Source organism: Falco peregrinus, chromosome 14 (genome assembly GCF_023634155.1).
Source record: "Falco peregrinus isolate bFalPer1 chromosome 14, bFalPer1.pri, whole genome shotgun sequence".
Lineage (NCBI taxonomy): Eukaryota > Metazoa > Chordata > Aves > Falconiformes > Falconidae > Falco > Falco peregrinus.
In genome coordinates, this window is record NC_073734.1 from 11,815,458 (window position 1) to 11,834,847 (window position 19,390).

At 39.7% G+C, this 19,390-nt stretch overlaps 1 protein-coding gene and 1 long non-coding RNA gene across 4 annotated transcripts in view; one reads left to right on the forward strand and one right to left on the reverse strand.

Moving 5' to 3' along the window:
- The first annotated feature begins 2,543 nt into the window (after positions 1–2,543).
- LOC114011713 (uncharacterized) overlaps positions 2,544–19,390 on the forward strand; it is a 34,574-nt gene continuing 17,727 nt past the window's right edge. Inside the window, exons 1-2 of the long non-coding RNA XR_003553762.2 lie at positions 2,544–2,655; positions 12,776–12,861. This is a non-coding gene — a long non-coding RNA (uncharacterized LOC114011713). The remainder of the gene's footprint in view (positions 2,656–12,775; positions 12,862–19,390) is intronic.
- Positions 15,503–19,390, reverse strand: part of CDH11 (cadherin 11) — a 247,215-nt gene continuing 243,327 nt past the window's right edge. For all 3 annotated transcript variants that reach the window (XM_055818805.1, XM_055818807.1, XM_055818806.1), the window contains exon 14: positions 15,503–18,408. In XM_055818805.1, the coding sequence (XP_055674780.1) occupies positions 17,912–18,408 (497 nt within the window). In that variant the 3' untranslated portion in view covers positions 15,503–17,911. The remainder of the gene's footprint in view (positions 18,409–19,390) is intronic.

Sequence of the window (19,390 nt, forward strand, 5' to 3'; positions counted from 1 at the left end):
CAAAGGCACGAGATTTTTAAAAAGGAATTTAAGAAACATTTGGTTTTAACACAAATGAGCATCTAGTGGAATTCTGTTGCCTTTAATTATCTTTAAAAAGCCCACCAGATACACCACAGGAGTGAAATAGCTGAAGAAATAGTGGTTGTAATCCCTTAAGTTGTCAAGGGCCTCTTCTTCTTCCCCAGGTCTGTGAGATGTTGACCGTGACTTTCTAACGGCCTTAGGCCTTTAATGTCAAGGTTGCTACAACTGAAAAGCAAATTTGTGAGAGGAGTTTTGCTACTTTAAAATATTAAAAGTACAGTCTCACTAGGGAGAAAGGTTTGGAAATAAAGGGATAAGCTAATTATTTATAATTAGGTCAGACTGGGTAGGCTGATTGCCATAATTAACATTGCCTAATGACTGTCCTCAGGGATTTTACTTGGATATACCAGGTGAAATCTGGTAAGGGTGGGTATCTCTTGTGCTTTTCTGGTGCACGAGAGCATTTGTAGCTCCGGAGCAGAGCAGACGTGTGAGCAGGGATGTGCGTGGGAGGCCGGGAGCGCTGCAGGTGAGCGCGTGGCGCGGGCGGAGAGCGCCAGGGAGATGTAGGTTAGTGTGCTGGGAGGCCGAGCTGGCTGCGCTCCGGGAGGGAAGCGTGTGTGGGCTGGGGAAACGCTCCCGCGCTAGCGGTGAGGGAGCTGGGTGAAGCTTAGAAGTAGTTAGAGATCTGTGCATCAAAGCAAACGGCAGCTTTTCTTAATTGAAAAGGGATCTCTAGAAAATAGAGGAGGAGTATTCATGTGGCTCAAATAGCTAGGGGGACTTCTTACAGACTGAGTTAACCAGAGGTACGCAGACAGTGCATGTAAATATTTCACACAGTAATAATGAGTCATGAACATTTCCCTTCATACAGCCTCTTTCAGGACAAATTCAGACAAAATCCTGTGGGATTCTGTACTGAGTCTGTGCTAGCCTGACTGTGCAACGTTCGCCTACAGCACAGCGCTTTCCTATCTGCTCTTGTCTCACCGTAGGAACACTTCCTTCAGCCCAGCTGCATTAATCCTCTCTCTGACACATCTAAAATGAAGCTGAATAATAGCCAAGTGGACTCAAGAAATAATTAATGGCAAAGAGGACAGAAAAGCACCAGAGCCTGCATTACTTCAAGCCCACTTAGGAAGAGCACCATACACACCTTGAGAGACAGCCAGAGTGAACAAAACCCCTGCCATCGCCCTCGTGCAGCTTTCCATCTGGGTTTTCCAAATTTCAGGAGACATCCAAGCCTTGGCCTTCGCAAGTGGTATCATGCCAGCAGCCCTCATTTGTACCTCAGGGGAACACTAGCTCAAGTGTTTTGTTGAGCACATGGTAGCTGCCTGACGAGGAATGAGAAGGTATAAAAATGACCGGTACAAATCATTTAGTCCATAATAGCAGACAAGACAATTTCTTCATAGAGAGACTGACAGGCAGATGGCAGAGGCTGATTGGTGTTACTCAGTTTTTAATAACATGTGTAGCTCAACATAAAAAACGGCTTTTCCCTCTCCATCGACCTCAGGCTCAAATGCTTTTAAGAAGGCCTGCAGGTCTTCCATAGGTATTCAGTGGTATGGTGAGGGCAAGTAAATACACCCAGCTGCATTTCTCTGATTTAAGCTATATTGATGCCTCTCTACTGCCTCTTGGGGAAATGTGACTGGGTTTGAGGTTCTTTATTCAGAGTTTAAAGTGGCTGTCTGAGGTAACAAAACGGTGACATGATAGACAAGACCCACAGCTATCAAGGTGTACAACCAAAAGACAGACTATTACTAGAACTGTGTGAAAAATGCAGACACTTGATATCAATATGTATTTTCAAATCACGTATTGCTTTCGTTGAAATTTTTGTGCCCCCCAAAAAACAAACACAAAACTTTACAAAAATCAAAATGTTTAGTTTCCAGAGATTTTAAACACATCTCTCTGTTTCCATTTGCATTAGTTCTTATTTGCAAGTTTATTTCAAATTTATGTAAACTTTCCCTCTGAACCATACAAAGGTGTTCTTAAAATACTGAAATCCAAAAGGAGGTGTTCATTGCAGATCAAAGGAAATGCTTTCGTTCCCTAGTAAGCCTTTAATCTACTCTTGTCCCCCCCAAAACGTTAAGAACATTTTTCTGACAAATCTATCAATTTCTTCAATTAAAAAAAAAAACAAAACAAACAGCCAGCCACTTAATTTGGATGCAACATGGGCAGCGTCCTGATCAAACACAGCCAGATGCTCATGGTGCCACAAGCTCATATGGGTGTCTAACGGAAGAGCGACTGTTAAAAATGACCTTTATATTGCAAATTTGGGTAATCAACAACTTCAGCTAGGCACTTGGAGGGCTTTTTTATCTCTTGCTTCCCTGATGGTTACTCTCCACATGTTACCATCAGTCTCACCCATATGTTTTTAGAAGTCTTTGAGGACCTGTCTCAGTTAGCCTCATTTTGCCTCCCACCTGTGTTAAACATTCCTGTTCCTGTTACCTTCTTGCAGGAGAGGACCGCTGGGGTGCAGAGTTTGAATTACGATACTGGAAAGGACATTGCCCTCGACCCAGTGAAAACCAACACGCCATTGTCATAGAATTACAGAGCGTTTCAAAGCGGCTCATTGTAAGTCTGCAGTTCGCAGGTACGGCTGTCAGCTGGGAAATCCCACGCTGACGCCAAGGGGTATGCAGCAGCCACTGGAGGAACTGTGAACTAAATGAATGAGTTCCATTGAAACTGATGCTAAATGAAAAGACTCATGCACTCTTAACCAGCACAAGATTGTTCATTATATATATATATATATAAAAAAAAAGTACCTCCACATTTTAAACTAATGATGACTTTTAGGCATGGTGTAATTATAGCACCATTGGGAAGCCATATGTCACCGAACTTTCAAATGTAAAGGTTGTGCCTACAAAATGAAGCCATATATTCCCATTAATTGAAGCAGTTGATTTCCAGTTACACAATATTAGTTTTAATGGTGAGACTATTAGAAAGTCTATGAATTTCTTCTTGCTATTGATCTGTAGTGTGAAGGTGGCACACTTTAAACTGATCAAAGTTGGTAAGAGAGTGACGTTTGTGCCAGCAAAGTTATAAATATAAGTGACTCTTAGAGTTGTCGCCTGTAAGTTAGCATTAGAATAACCTTGGAGGAATGGTAGTTTTGTGCTGTCAGCACAGCCTGCACAGCTAGAGCATAAAGGATTAGCAACAGAAATTTTGATGAGGGTATTTACTACTAATGACTGCCTTCAAAATTGCCTTTTATCTACAGCTTTTCAAGGCATTTTCCATTCATTAAGCCTTATAAAACCTTTGTAAAATTGGTAGAAGATATAGAAATGCAGATAACTTTGTGCCAAAACACACAGTAACACTTTGACAGAAAAGGGCAGCAGTACATGCTAAACATTATTTAAAATAGGAATTGCACAAAAAAAGTGATGCTATCACTTTGTTAATTAGAGTTTGACCAGAACAGGGGAACAGTCTTGCTCTTAAGAAAAATGGTGTGGAATAATCGGCAAATAATGCTCATGGCTTCTGGTTTGTGTTGTAGCAGCAAGACAGATGTATGTTATGCAGTGACATATAAAAAAAAAAAAAAGAGAGAGTTAAGTATATGAATGGCACCTGTTCTTTTATTGTAATGAAATCTGCTTCCCCAACTGCCAACCCCAAGAGATCAAAAGCAGTGAGTCAGGCCTACTAAACTGATGAGCTGAAAACCCTGAGATTTAAAAAAATAATAAATGTAGGGGGTTTGGGGTGTGGGGTTTTTTTTGAGGTCTTTTGAGCCTTTAGAGATGGATTTCTGTTCTTCTGCAGCCACAAGGAATAGAAGAGCAAGCAAGAGAGCACTGAAGGCACATCTGTAGAGATGTTTGGTCTAGTGGTGTACAAGAGATGTCAGAACCCCACGTCATGCAGCTGCTCTAGAACACGAGAGGTGGGAAGACCAGGCTTAGGCTGATGCTATTACTGGGTTGCAGTGGGTGAGGACGAGTTCAACCTGGCTGCCTTAGCTGTACCTCAAGCATGCAGACAGCCACATTTTTTAAGAGAAATTAGTAAAGAACAACATATGGACCAGAAGCAAAACCAGTGGCTACACAGCATGCTGCCCAGCAATGCAGGAGCAAGCTCTGATGGCACCAGTATGGGACTTCTTACATTGCTTTTAATTTGGGCAGCTCCAGGGTGGTTTACACCTTCATTAATGACCTGGGTGCTGGGACCAACCACACCCTCAACCTGCAGGTGACATGAAAGTGGGAGGAGGAGCTGATACATCACATGGGTGTGCTGCCTGTTTAAGGGGGGCTGTGGCAGGTTGGAGAAATTGGAATTTGAAGACTGTTATGGCAGAGTTGTGAAGTATAAAGCTTTAGATGTGGGATTTTTTTTGGTAAGTCTTTTCCTTTCTTTTTAACTATGCTAGTTATTACTGTTTAATAATGGGTTAAGTATCAATGTTGCTGTTTAAATTTCTGGTTACTTGAAGCACCTCAAAATTTTGCAGTTGCTATAGGAATGATGTCTAAGGGCTATCGATACAATTAGTCAGTTCTGTAAAAACACAACTGACTTAATAATGTGTCACTGAAGGCTGCCAAAATATACAGTAATCTGTTGAAAATGTGAAGTTATATGCACATGTGTCAGTGTGAGTCAATGAGTGATATGTGCATTTAAAAAAAAAAAGTAGAAACACATTTTTACTTAAAAATTACTTGTGGAACAAGCTTTGCAGTATCCCTGAGTATTTTTAGAAGGAAAGATGTATAAGATAATACACAGGATGACTTGCAGAATCAGCCATGCAGTGTTCAAAAGGCTACCGGAATTTTTTGCGTCAGCAAGTGATAGTACCTCCCTGCAGTGATCAGAGGACTTGGTAACAGTGAAGGGTCTTCGTCACAGTGAGTAAAAGGTTGCATCCCATTTGGGTGGCTTCCAGGAATTTTTGTTATTTAGTTAGTTTTCTTATTGCTTTATCATTTTAGCTCATTAAACCAGACAGAATTTAACTCAATTTAAGAAAAAAATAAAAATATTCCTACCAGTTAAATGGCATAGAAGGATGGATGGGCACCAGAAACGGCACATTGAGAGTATGTGGGAGCAGCAAGACAGTGCAAGAAGGCTCTTTACAGATCCTCCCATAATTTACCTAATAGCTTGTAGAGGGAACCTATGGAAATTTGCTCTTTAATTTTTGTTGGGTGTGAAAATTAAAATCCCCACTAATGTACTATAAAGGCCTAATCATGTCAATAATGGTTATAATAAGGTTGTTATAAAAACTAAATTAAGTATTTTATAGGTAACTTGGCTTTTAAGTACTTGGGGGGGGTGTTGTTTCTTAAGGCTGTAAAGTTGTTGATTAAGGATTCGCTTGTTTGGTGAGAAGAAGCACTCTCATTGCTGCATGTAGTACAGCAAGCTAGATTTCAGTTTGAAGTGGTCAGGCTGGTAAAATATTCCCATTCTGCAGTGTTAATCTATTCTTTAATAGCCTGGGTCTGGCCATTGAAATCCACTGTAGGATTTTTTTCTTTCCCACCCGGTTTGATTCACAGCATTTTCAATTATTTAGGTAGGAAACAAACAAACAGGCAAAGAATAAAATTGCTTAGTTCCAGAAGGAGATGGAAACTTTCAAATAGGTTCATAGAGCACAAATCCTTTTACAAGGAGGATCTCTGGAAATGCTTTGAAAAAAAAAAAAAAAAAAAGACACTTCAGATTTAGGGGTTTTTTGAAGCCCACACTAGGCATCAACAGAGCTTTGAAGTCTTTTAAATGATTCTTTTATATAAAATTGGCACACAGTTCAGTTAAAACACTGAGCTAATTTTTTTATCAGATATATGAAAAAGCATAGAATAAGCATGTGGATTTCTTTTATAAAGCTTGCTGGTTATTGGAGTACCGCTGAAAAAAGGCAGTTAATTTCAGTGCTTAATGCGACTGTAATAACTGCAAGGCCACAAACCATTAGGTTCTTCATCTGATAGGTGATTAATTTCCAGGGAACATATGCTAAGAGAATAACATATTTCCCCAGACCTCTTCCCCAAAAGTTCTCACAAAGCAATGTCAGTGTATTTACTGACAGAGAAATAAGGAGGGGGGGAAAAAAAAAAAGTTTTAAAAAAATGTTCCAGCAAAACTAGTTGTGGTGTTTTGGTCACTACAAGGGAAAACAAGCATTACTACAATTTCTGGAGAGATCTGTAAGGTAATACAGTGGTCATTAGGAAAAGATGGTTGCAACTGACTTACTATGAGCATTGAAGGTATTGTAGCTGTTCCCTGACTTTTGAAACTGGTAATGCGGGTTTAAAAAATGACTATAGTTTCTTAAGAAAAGAAAACTTATTTGAACTCCTTTAGAATAAACAGAATTGCCATTATTTTGACCCCTCCCACATCCTGTTTTAATGGCAGCTCAGTGCTCAAGCTTGTCTGGGGGGAGCTGGTGCTGAGCCTGGGGAGGGCAAGGAGAGGGCTGGAAAAAATTCTGCCCAGACTCCTTAGAGAATTTAGCTGCCAAGTAATAATAGGTCTTCACTGACCATCTGCAAGCTGTTTTATTTTATTGTTGTTGGTTTTTTCCCCTCTGAAGCTTATACATTTTCTACATTTGGATGGGTTTTCTTAGGGAGAGCTAAGTGGAGATCAGGGATGACATGATTATCCTCCTGCCAGTTTCCACATCCCAGTTCCAAATCTTAGCAATGCTGAAATTTCATGACAAAAACAGTTGTCAGGATTCTTTTAATCTTAGCTCTCAACATTTTCACAGAAACTTTTCACCTACTCTGTTCCTCCAAAAACTTGACTTGTTTTTAAGCTAGTTCAGGGGGGAAATGAGTCTAAATACTTTCTATTTGACAGTTTATGAGTGTGTGTCCGTCCGTGTCCATCCAGGGTGGATGTCATACTGTGAAGTTACGGTACTGTCTACGGTGTTATTATGTAAGAACATGTCAACAGGGCTTTCAAGTGTGTCTTGTGTCAATGCAAATGTTTGAAAAATAGTGAACAATTAAATCTGTCTTTCAAACTCCCTATTTATTGTGCAAGATTTCAACATATGGACTTAAATATCAGTAGTGAAGTCATCTATTTCACCTGTCTCATTACAGAAGTATATGTAACTGTTAGAAGAATATAAGGGTTACATAAAATTATATCCACTATTTATGTATTATTGTATCCAACACATATGTCCTTTCCATATGGGATGTTCTCACTGTACAGAACATGGTCGGTTCCAAGTATAACTCAACAGAAGCATTCAACCTTTGATTTTAAAACTGTTATCATCTCCACTTCAACAACCCACATTGAAAGGAAATTCCAGATTGTGGGGGGGAAATGGCTGCCAATCTGAATGAGGAGGAACATCGTCAGATGGCAGGGAAGTATTTGTACTAGTTGTATTAACAGAAGCAATGACCTTTACACACTCCAAAACAAGCCATATGGGCCTTGGATCACAGCAACCGTTTGTCAAGCAAAACTCCTGACTCACTTCAAACAGTGTTCAAACACAGGCGTAAGAAGCCTGAACACAAAACGCTCTTCTAAAATGCGTCTCGGAAAGAGGGGCGATGCACCAGATTTTGAGGTAACTGCTATTTAAACCTTTGAATCCTAGAGCAAAATTTTTTTTGCATAAATTTTGGTCTCTCCATTGTTGGGAATGGAAAACAGATGGGCTGCGGTTTAGCATTGCAGCAAGAATCCAAATTCAATTCTCTGGCTTGTTCTTAGGAGAGCTAATGAAAGTTGAATAATATGCACTGGCAGTGCCTAAAACCCTCTGTGTTTTTCTTTCTCTTTTCTTTGGCAGGGTGAGACTATTCTGCATTAAATTTGCATATGGCCACCTTTCTCCCTAGCATAACCCTAGTGATTCCTCTGACCTTATTTGTGATTAATATGGGCCCTAAACTTTACAAACTGCCCTTATTGCTTAGGCAATATCTGTGCTCCTTGTAGCCTCTGCAAGTGAACCAGAAGGACCTGTGGAAGTGAGCAATGAATTAGTATTCACCCTATTTATTCATTAAACTGACCAGAGTGATATTCTGCCCCTCCATGGCAACACTGATCTTTAACTGAAATTATCCCTAAATTTTCTTGACGGAGAGTAATACACTGAGTTCTGGATGCTTGTGGCAAGGATATTAATAGAGTACTCAGGGTGGCAAGCAGAACACGTTTTAAATGTACTCTAAATAATATCAAGAAAGAAAACAACAACAAAAACCAGACGCCAAATCGAGCATGTAGTCTTCCCTGTGAGTAGCAGGAATAGAGTAAAACAAGCGTGCTGAAGTGTGCTTGGAGAAACCTCAAGGAAAGGAGTTCGTGTGTCAGAAATCAGGTCTAATAAAGCAATGCAAACAATGAAGTCTTCTGACTTTAAATGACGATGTGATTTGAAATGACAGACAATGACTAATTCTGAATTTTCTGAGAAAGCAACAGAGGCTCTTTGGCAGATAAATAACTCTTAGTTTGGCCCATTAAGTGCAGTAGCCTTGTACCTGCTGGACACCCCGCTTCACTGCTGTTCAGCTGTGAAGAAGGAAGCTTTGGTGAGTGGAGCACTTAAAGGCTATCCCGTGCTTTGCAGCAATGTTCTGCTCTGACTCCCTCAGCACTATGACAGCAGAGATGTACTAACCCAACAGGGGATTCCCAGAACGTGACGTGATGCTAAAGTGACCCAGCAGAGAACAGATGAAAGTTTTCTAGGGGTCTGTCACTATTCTTAAAGATCAATGGGGTTATGAGAGAAAGTGATTTTAAGAGCTGCAGGGTTATGTTTGATGTCAGTAGTGATCTTTTTTCTTTAAAAAGTTGCACCCCCAACAGATCTGCAGGGCATCGAAGCAGCCCTATTCCTACTAGCACAGAAGCAAACTTGTTGCCTGCATTGATTTGTCTTCCCTGTCCATGCTTCAGTGTCAGACCTCCGTCAGGGCAATGCAACCAAAGTGTTGGCTGGGGAATGGGGGCTGAGGAGAGAATTGAGAACCGAATCCCTTTTACACCTTGGTTCATGCTCAGATTATCTTGCCTGTCTAGTAGACTTCTATTTCTCTCCCTATGTGACATTTTACCAATCAGCCGCAAAATAGTTTGCTTGAATCTTTTCCCACTCTTCCCTGAAATGGTTTTCAAGACAGATAGTGAAGGAAGCACAGGGGGGCCGGGGTGGTTGAAGGTGAACCTCCTCCTCCCCCTGCTGCCTCTGCTTCAGCCCCTCTGCTGCTGCCCAGTCCTTTGCATACAGGCAGTGGTCCTAGAAATGCTTCTCTTCAGCTGTTTCCTGACTCCCCAAAATGAAAAGTGTTTTCCTAGCCACGGGGGTGGTGGGTTTTGATGGTTTGGTCACAGTGCATTGTTCTCCTGGCAGATGCATCTCTGCCGCTGGCACACCTACGCTGCTCCCAGGACAGCCTGGGTGCCCCGGTGCTGGGCAGTGAGCCCTGAATTCCCCCTCCATCAGTGACTATTCCAGCTTGTGACTCCCGGGAATAGCTCATAAATTTTGCCCTTAGACTTTGCAGCCAACATAAATCGGTAGCAAAGAATGATAACGCCTGAGGCTTGTGAGGGAGGTCACAAGAAAGGACGCAGTCCAGGCTCTTGGAGACAGGTTTTTGCAGCCACCTGTGTGGTGCCAAGTAAACAGAAGAGCTGACTGCTGAAATCTGGCTCACCTCGGGCGTGCGTGATGGGAAGAGGCCGTTCTGCAGTGAATTGCCAGCACGTGGCTTCATGTACAGCACTGGAAGGGTTAGTTTGGGTTCTGAATTTTATAGGTGCAGTGGGAGTCTAATGCACTTTCATTAGCACAACTCCATACTGACCTCTGGACTAAAAAAAGCAGGGACTTTCATATCATCTCATAATCCACCAAGGGCAAATAAACATTCAGAAATTCTAGTCATTCTTTTTTCCCCAGCTCTCATTAAAACTCTGGTCTCTGTTAGTATCATGCAGACATTTTGCACTAGCTTTTTATTACAGTCAAGTACAGATGCCCTCTTTATTTTGTAGCAGAGTTAATAGCAAAGCTTTTTTGCTAAAGTTTCTGATTATCCGCTATGGCTGAGAGCAGTTTACCAGCAATAGTCTCCTTGGAATATTCAGGGTTATGCACAGCTTTTAATTCTTTAAAGAGTTTGGTGATAAATAGCTTGTTTATACTGTGATCTCACTTGAAAAGCAGCCAGCAGATTTCTGAATGTACTTGTCCACTTCTACCGGGCTGCTGGGCCAGCGTCAGAAGCATGAAGATGGTAGTGCAAAAGCCATGCCATGTATCTACGAATCGATCCAGTTAGTATTAAGTGATTTTACAGTGCACAATTGGGCACATACAAAAAATCCAAACAAAAAAAAAACCCACACCAAACCACAAAAACAACAGCAACAACAACAACAAAAAAAAAACCCAAACACAAAAACCCAAAAAACCCAAACAGATGAAATGCCTCTGATCTGTGTTCTGGGTGCTGGTGTGGTGGCGTGTTCAGTAAGGTGGCTTCTGACCTTGCATCATCTCCGCACTTGGAGAAAGTTTAGTTTTGTGAGCAAGACGGGAAAGGGGAGGAGGGGACAGCAAGGAAGACAGACTTAAATTTTGATCTATGTGTTATAGTGGCTCAATAGTAGGTGCTGACCTGGCTGGTGATTTACAGTATCTCTCAATACAACGAATTCCTGCTGTTGTCTTCTTGCTTTTTCAGAATGTTTTAAAGCAAGTCCTATGGCTTTATTTACTTTCGTCTTCTATATTTTTTCCTTTACTACAGTTGCATATTATTACTTACATGAATGAAACATACAATCAGTTCTCTTTGGGTGGCCATGACAAAAAAAATGCCATTTTAGTGATTCTTAGTGGGATGCTTACGTGTTATTGGAGGATTTTTTCTTCATGAAAGGAATTTTACATGACACCCGGCACTTCAGAGCAGTCTGCAGTGGAGTAGCAGTATGTGTAGGCATATAAAGTGTTCATATTCTTTCATTTAACGATGTTTCAACACAGTGAGAGACACTAGCTTCCAGTAGTGTGGGATCACTTAGATTACAGTAGTGTTACCACATTATACTTACTATTATGTGTGCTACTATTTATTCACAGTAATAAACATTGTCAACATGCTAAATAGTAAGTGTATACAAGATCTAGGCTTTAGAAAATAATACAATTCTGAGTACTGAGCCATCTTAAGAGATTGTGTTTAGTGAAAAGCATTTGCTGGACCATTTTGTAAAGCCACAGGAATAGGCAGTGCTCAGCTGTCAGAAACCTTTCCCTTTTGAATTTTATAATTATTTTCCCCAGAAAGAATTCTGAAAGAAATTAAATGTCTGAGCTTAAATATGATTCATTAGCGACCAAAACTGCAGAAGCTAGGGCACTCAGCCATTCTGTCTTTGACCTCTTCTGAGACTGTTAGCAAGGGTGATAGATGGTTGGATGATGACAGTTTTTGAAGTGTAGATTTCTGCTAAATCAATGGACAAGATATGTCAAATTTCTAGTAATTTCCAAAAGCTTCTGCCAGACCCCCACAAATAGCTACTTTTTCATTCACTATTGTAATGTCCTAGAGCCACGTAAATTAACATGGGTGAAAATGATGTTCTGTGAGTTTTTACAGTTTGAAGCATCCAACTTTCCATTTTAGAAAACAAAGAACATAAACAACAGTTTTGCTTATATGTCTTGATAAGGTACAACAGCTCCATAATCAATAATAGAAAATGTTACTGAAAGGCCCAATAGACCTCAAAGAGATAATGTGAATCGGCCATTAACAGTAAGTCATTATAGAACTTATTAAGTGAAGCCTTGGGGCTGTCATAGAGCCTAAAGGTTGACATAAATTTTTCATACACATTGAACTTTGCTAAATGTGCTTGCATTTGATTAATGATGACTTTCTTCAGTGTGCTAATAAGAAGGAAAATATGAGCTCAGGCTGCAGCAGGGAGAATAGTCTCCTGGAAAGAAGGCCATCTTTGGCGACAGAGGAACAATGGAGCTTTCCAAAGACACCCTGCCAAGTATGAGGGAGTATATTACTCCCTGAAAAATTGCTCCTTACCACCCAGAGATAGGGCAATGAGCACAGCGTGCAAGCATGGAAAAGCAATTTTATAGTCGTGGAAGTGAAAGCATTACAGCTCCAAAACAAACAAAAAAAAAGCCACACACACTCCTGGGCCCCTTAAGACCTCCATATATCATAAAGAACAATACAGAAGTGCTTCATATTTATAAAGCAGCTTTGTGAGTGGAGTGGTATGTCTGCAAGGCCTGCTGGTGCTAGAGCTGGAGGAAATTTGCCTTGGCAGCCAAAGTAATGAGTCATGGATTCGTGGAATCGTTTAGGTTGGAAAAGAAGACAACAACAACAACAAAATAAACCCTTCACTTGCAAAAAGGCCTGGAGAACAGCATATGGATTTGGTCAATAAAAAAAAGTGAAAACCATATTTATTTTTAAAAAAAGGAAAGCAGTCAGTAACTTCAGTCCAAAGCAGTCACAAAGTTTAAGTCTCTTTCACTAACCACCAAAAATCTTAGGCATGTTTTAAAATTTGGGGATAGCTTTAAAAGTCTTTTAAATATTTTTTTTTTCTTTCTAGTTTTTAAAATATTAAGCTTTTCTATTTCTTTTAAAAGAGCATCCCTACAATCAAGAGCCTAACAAACAGCCCTAGCCAAGAGGACTCAAGGTAAACCAGACGTCTTCTCCTAGACTTAGGTAAGTAATTACATATCTGTCCTGATTTTAAAAACATAAAAAGAAATGCAGCAAATGACAGATGTGTTTACTTCTTCTCACCTCCTGGCAGTGTGGTTTAGCAGATGATGTTTTACTCCCCATCCATACCAGCTATGAATTTGTCACTCCAAAGCAGCTTCCCCTGCCCCAGCCATGGAGTGCTTTGCCCATCAGCCTGGCTGGTGCTTCGGCTGGTTTTTGATGCAGTTATAAGCAACCACAAATGGATTAAACAAGTACAACTTAAAATAGAAAATATAAATCAGTTTTTGAGTTTGGCAGTTAGAGCCCTCACAAGGACTTTGATAATCTCAGGTTCAATTCCCCTCCCCATTTAACACTTAATTATTTATAGAATGCAAATTCCAACAGAAAGTCTGAAAGACTCTTGAAAAGGGCACTTCTCTGACCTGGGAAGAGGTCCTTGTAAAGCCACACACAGTCCAAGCAGGTCTCCCCCTCTTTGGGCATATGTGTTTTCTTTCTTTCCATGGAGAAACCTGAAATGCTCCATGTACCCTGCAGAAACCCCTACATGTGTAAACACTTGCCCCTGTTATGCACAGCCACCACCTCTGCCCAGGAGGTAGGAGGTCTTGGATGTACTTCTCATGTACATCCAATGTACAATGGGCAACAACCAGTGTGTGTATGCACATGTGAAGTTATGGTGTCATATGTGCAAAGCTGCTATCTGTGCATCAGGTTGCAGCTTCCGTGCTCCCTCTGCTGTGAGAAGGCATGAGACCTAATCTGGGAAACAGTTTGCAGTTACTAAGGGAGGGAGTAACAAATACTAAGCTAAAGCTGGTGTGCAGGCAAGGCCCAGGTCATTGTATGGAGCTACAAGCAGCATGATTTTCAAATGACTATGAATCTACAAATCAGGGTTGGTGAAAATTGTTCTGCTTGTGACTTGGGTATTCATAGTCAACCCAGCCTGGTCAGTCAAGGATTTGAAACAGCCTTCCTTATTGAATGCTGAGATTAGTGATATTAAATAATGGAAAACTTTATTCACTAGCCTGCCTGGGCCAGTTCACTGACCTGGAACTGGGTCAAACTTGTTGATCTCCAGTCTCAGCCCAAATTAGCGAAAGCAATAGCAAACCTCCAGAGACTGGCATTTAACTAATTCTGACAAGCTCATGCATTACTTCACAAGCCATTCTTTTTTCCTCTCTTTCTCTCTCCCTTCTGCTCTCTCTCTTTTTAAAAATATGGTTCTGGTGCTGATCGTTCAGCTTTTCAGTAGCTCAGTGCCTTGATCAGCCACCAAAGTGGAAGCCTGCACAGAGCCTACCTTGATTGTTTGTTATTGAGGTACTCAATGAGAACGTGGAGTTCTGAGAATTCTGCTGGGTGGGGAAGACATAAAAGTATTCCAGGCTTTTGGTTCCCATAAAGCTAAGGCTGCCTCTTTGTGAGCCTGATTTAAATTCTTATTCTTCGCTGCTTCTGCAAGCTTATCAGCTCCAACATGGTAAAATTCAGCATTTTATTTTGTCAGTCAGTCAATGATATGGAGCCAAGAAAACATGCAAATTACTTAGATGTTCTCATCTGTGGTCGTATCAGTTTCTGAGGCGTGATCTCGCACAGGATTACCTAAATGCTGGTGGCAAGCTTGTACCCCTTGACATGGTATCAAAAACCGCTTGACATAATGGCAAGAACATGACAGAGGCAATCTAAAATATCCCAAACAAACCCTCTTCTTCCATATCAATGTAAGTTTTGAGAGTTCCCTTAGCAACCAGCGCTGAACTTGCATACCTAATTGCTTCTTGCCAGTGATGAGAGGAATTGTGTACAAACGCATGGTGGATATACGTGAGACGGGGAGCGTGTCAGATGCAAATGCTCCTGGCAATAAGCAGCTAGACAAGGAGCTCTGTGTTTTTGCCAACAGGAGCACAGGCATGTGCTCAGTTCGCAGAATAAACATCACTTCTGGTAGTGTCACACTGCCTGTTACTGAGGGTATTTGGGGGGGTTTTGTTGTGTCCCCCTGCCAAATGATGCCTCAGGCAGGACTCACAAGAAGGAAAGGAGAGGCCAAAACATCACCTGCACTTGCTTCTGTCCCTTACCTACCTGGCTTACTCGTAACAATCCTCCTTTTAAGTAGGGTTTGTCTCCAAACCCACTGAAGTTGTAATTAATCTTTCCGTTGCCTTCCATGGACGCAAGGCTCGGTCCTTCCCTGAGCTCAGTCGGGAAGAGTGCGAGCGCCTGTGCTAAAGTAATTCAGGCAAGTAAATCCCTTCTCAGGCTGCTCAGATCCCTGGGATCACCGCAAGGAACTACAGCCCCAGCCCACAGTCCTTTCTGATTTGTGTCAGGGACTAACCCAGCGCTGCTGGGCTGGTTTTTATGCTCTCAGATTATAAGCCTGAGACTCCGGTGACCACTGCTGTGAAGTTTAACACAAATAAATGTCCTGTCGTAGTGCCAAAACACGCTGTTCATTTGGGGTGTTGCAGATGATACGTAATGAGTATAATTCCCAGCATTTCAGCGGTAGTGTTGGCTGAGATTAGCAAGACTAACTTAATAAAGCAGTATGATAATTGCATAGTCACTGGGAAGGGGAAAAATAATCAAATGAAAAAGGACAAAACCAGCAGGGAAAGAAAATTTATTTCCAAGCATCTATGAGAGTGCTACAAACAATAGAGACTAAAACTCAAAGCATTTAAAACTATTAAAAAATGTAGTCGACAATGTCCTTCTTAAAAATTAAACATAAAAATGTAGAAAATGCAGTTATTAATGCTAAAACTTGCTCAAAAGTGAAATAAACCCAGATAGCATCAATGAGGATGGAGTCCTACAAATGACTTTTTTAACTTTATTTCAATCTGTTAATTTGTAAATTGATACTCATTTCATTTTTTAATGTTTATTTAAATTTATAATGGAGAAATGTGCAAATCTAGCAAAATATTCTTTGGATTATAAACAGAGAAAAATCAACAACCAAAGAAATTTGAACCAAGTTAATAATAAACTATAGAATTATATAGAATGCATACAGCTATAATAAGGTGAAATATTACAATAAACATTGTAGAGCAAATCTGCTGATTTAGCAAACTCTGCCTTATAAAACATAGGGATATAATGGGACAAGTGAATATGTTATGAATATAGAGCTGAAACATCATTCATAATTTTAACAAGTTAAATTTTAATCTAACTACATATATGGGGGGTCTTCAGAAAAGCAATACACCAACAGACCAGATTTCCTCTCAGATCGAGCAGTTTGGTATCTGACTGCAAATGAAGGACAGGGTCTGTAAAATGAACGGTAGAAAAATGTATATCATTTCTATTTATTGCCTCTTCCCATATTGCAGCTGCTGATCTCTGACCCTAAACAGCAAACTATATTAAATTTAGCAGAAGTACAGCTGTACACAGCTGCTGAAAATGTTGATGCGCAGAACATATTCCAATCCCTTGCTCATTCTGAACTAATATAAAAAGTTATAGATCATTTTTCGATTAAAAACATACATTACAAAGAACAACTCTGAAAGCACTCTGTATTTCTGCCATCACAAATTAAAATGCCTTCCTATCAGTAGACGATGCTATTCTACTGCAGTAAATGGAAAAAAAAAAATCAAAAGAAAAAAAAAAAAAAAGTGCCAGAATCTTAATTACTACTCAGGTAAGGTAATTGTCAGGTAGAATAATCTTTAGGGAACTTATAGCTAAACTGGGTCAGATTTAAGTCTCTAGAACCCGCAGAAGCTTAGCACAGATACGGAAATTCACAAGCCTGGAGTAAATTGTAAGTACAGAATACTCCTGTCCACTTACAAAGTCATTTCTGAAACCTCTGGAATTTCTAAGATATAAGATAAATGCATATTACATGGGAAATACTGAAAAGTGTTACACTTAATTTTATCCAGAAAACACAGTAGTATTATATGCAGATTATTACTGTGTTCTGGGAGCAGCCACAAGCTGTAGATAGAGGGTACAAAATGTTCACCAGACATTACATTTTTTTTAATCTAAAAAACATTTGTAAAATGTACTTGATTTTTAAATAATCACTTAACAAGGCAACAAACCAACTACAAACACATAATAAATAAGGCTATTAAAAGGTCACAATTGTAGTAAATTAGTCAGAACTATAAATGGGACATTAGAAACACTATGTTTTTCCTTATATGCTTAATAACCAGAACAAGAATTAAAAAAGGATCAGTTTATTTCAAAGTCTGCTTCTTATATTGAAGCACATATTAAAGCAACAGTACAATGTTCATAAAATATAAGTGTGATGTTGTAACATTTCTTACATGTCAGAATACTGATATTTGTATGTATACTAAAATAAGAATTTTAAAATTGTACAAATAGATACATTAAAAATGACATAGAAATAGGGCGCCTCCCACCGCAACAAGACAGAGTTTTTATATCTGGCACGTATTAGTTCAAGATGAAAGTATAAGCAAAAAGATTTACAAGAATCAGCAGTAACAAGTTTGATGCTCAAGAGACATAATAATTGTACATTGTACTGTACATACATCATATGGGTTTAAGCTGGCTGAATATTATATATTTCAAGTTTAAAAATGCACTACCATATAGAGTGTCCATAGTTTAAGGCGAAATTACAGCTCAGAACTGTTATCTTTTCTAATTTGTGGAAGCTTCTTTGACATAAAAGATTTAGATGTTCACAATACATAAAAGATTTCCCTTATTTGTAGGTTCACATTTAGCATTTTCCTTCATTTAAATATTTTGTATTTCTTAAGTGGGTTTTTTCCTTTAGTGAAGTTGGCAGCCAACTTCTATATTTGCCTTTTGTAGGAAAAGGTACTTCACAGTATTTACCACTTTTATGTCCTTTTTTATCAAAGGAATCCTCTCTGTCAAACTTAAATGTTTAAATGAGATTTTTCTTGATTTTTAAAAAAATACCTGCTTACATTTCTTCTGGATTCTTCAGAACATTGGACACAGTTCTTAAGGCCAAATCTTAAACTTTATTGTTAAGAATCATCATCGAAAGTGTCTTTGGAGCCATACAAGTCTGCAAGTTTCTTAAATCGAGGTCCCCAATTTTGTAGATAGTCGTAGTCCAAATCAGAATCTGTTGTTGCTGACTCTAAGGAGCTAAGTGAACCAGCCACTGAGCCTCTTCCTTCATAGCCATAGATCTGAATAGAGTCATAAGGAGGAGCAGTCGGATCATTATCAGCCTCTTGTATTCGGGTGTTGATGAAATCATCAACATCAACACTATTAGGAGCTGGCCGAAGCCCTGGTCTTGGCATATACTGATACTCAGGTTTTATGTCTTTACGAGGAATAAATCCATTGATGCCATCAGGGTTCTGCAACGTAGCTATGTCAAAAGCTTCAGTATCTTCTTCTCCTCCACCTTCGTCGTCATAAGTAATAATGTTCTCTCGGACATCTTCTTCTTCGAAAACAATCAGAGGTTCTTTTTTCTGCCTTTTCAGTGTTACAAACAACACTACAATAACTACAGGGGGAAAAAAAGCAAGTTAGACTGCACTCTCAGACAGTAGTAGCTCCTTTATAAACAGCTTATCGCATTCACTGAAACCTCAGCTTTTGTGCTGTGCTTCATCATGTGTTTTTGCAAACATCTGCATTTTTAGCATACCTAGCCAGGTAAAAGCACTGGTGTTTGTACGCGGAACTGAACATACAGATTTGGAGGTTTCTACTTGGGCTGAATACCATCGCTCTTACTAATTGCTCATTATTGCAAGACTAATTCAACAAAAGCATTTGTGGGCCCCCAGCGCTGCATGAACACTATGACACTGCCTTTGGGCAGCCCAGTCATGTGTATATCTGCAACAAAACAAAGATGAAACTTTATTCTCTCTTGTACGCTCAAAGCTTTACTCTAATTCTATGTCTCATTTCCACAAAAATGGATTTTTTCTTCAGCAACCTCAAAACAGATGTCTTTGTTGCTGTGTTCCTTCTCATTTCAAATTTCTATAAAATAACTTTAAAATACATAAGAAAAGAAAGACTATAAATTCCTATGAGCAAAATAAAACATTTTATGTATTTTCAAATAATCAGCAAATGCTTTACAGCACTTTCTTAAAAGCTAGTCTTTAGAGCCAATCATTTGTCTTCAACACAAGAGGAGTCAGAGGGAAATAGCTGGTAGGAGCCGTTAATCCTGGCTGACCTCAATAAGGAACTTGTCATCCAGGGAAGATCACAAAACTTAAAACTGTGTGTCACGACCTCCTGTAAACAGTGTCCCTGATTAACTGATATTAGGCCACAAAAGGACATTCTCTGAGCACACCTAGACAAATTCATTGGTGTCTGCTATTGCAGTTATCACATACTGCATTTCAGCTAGGCAGATTAGTAACTCCTATAAAAATAAAAGCTAAGGAATTAAGATTTGGTTCTCCATCTTGGAGCCAAAGGCAAGGTTAATTTTTTTTAAACACAAACAAGTATAGAAAAGT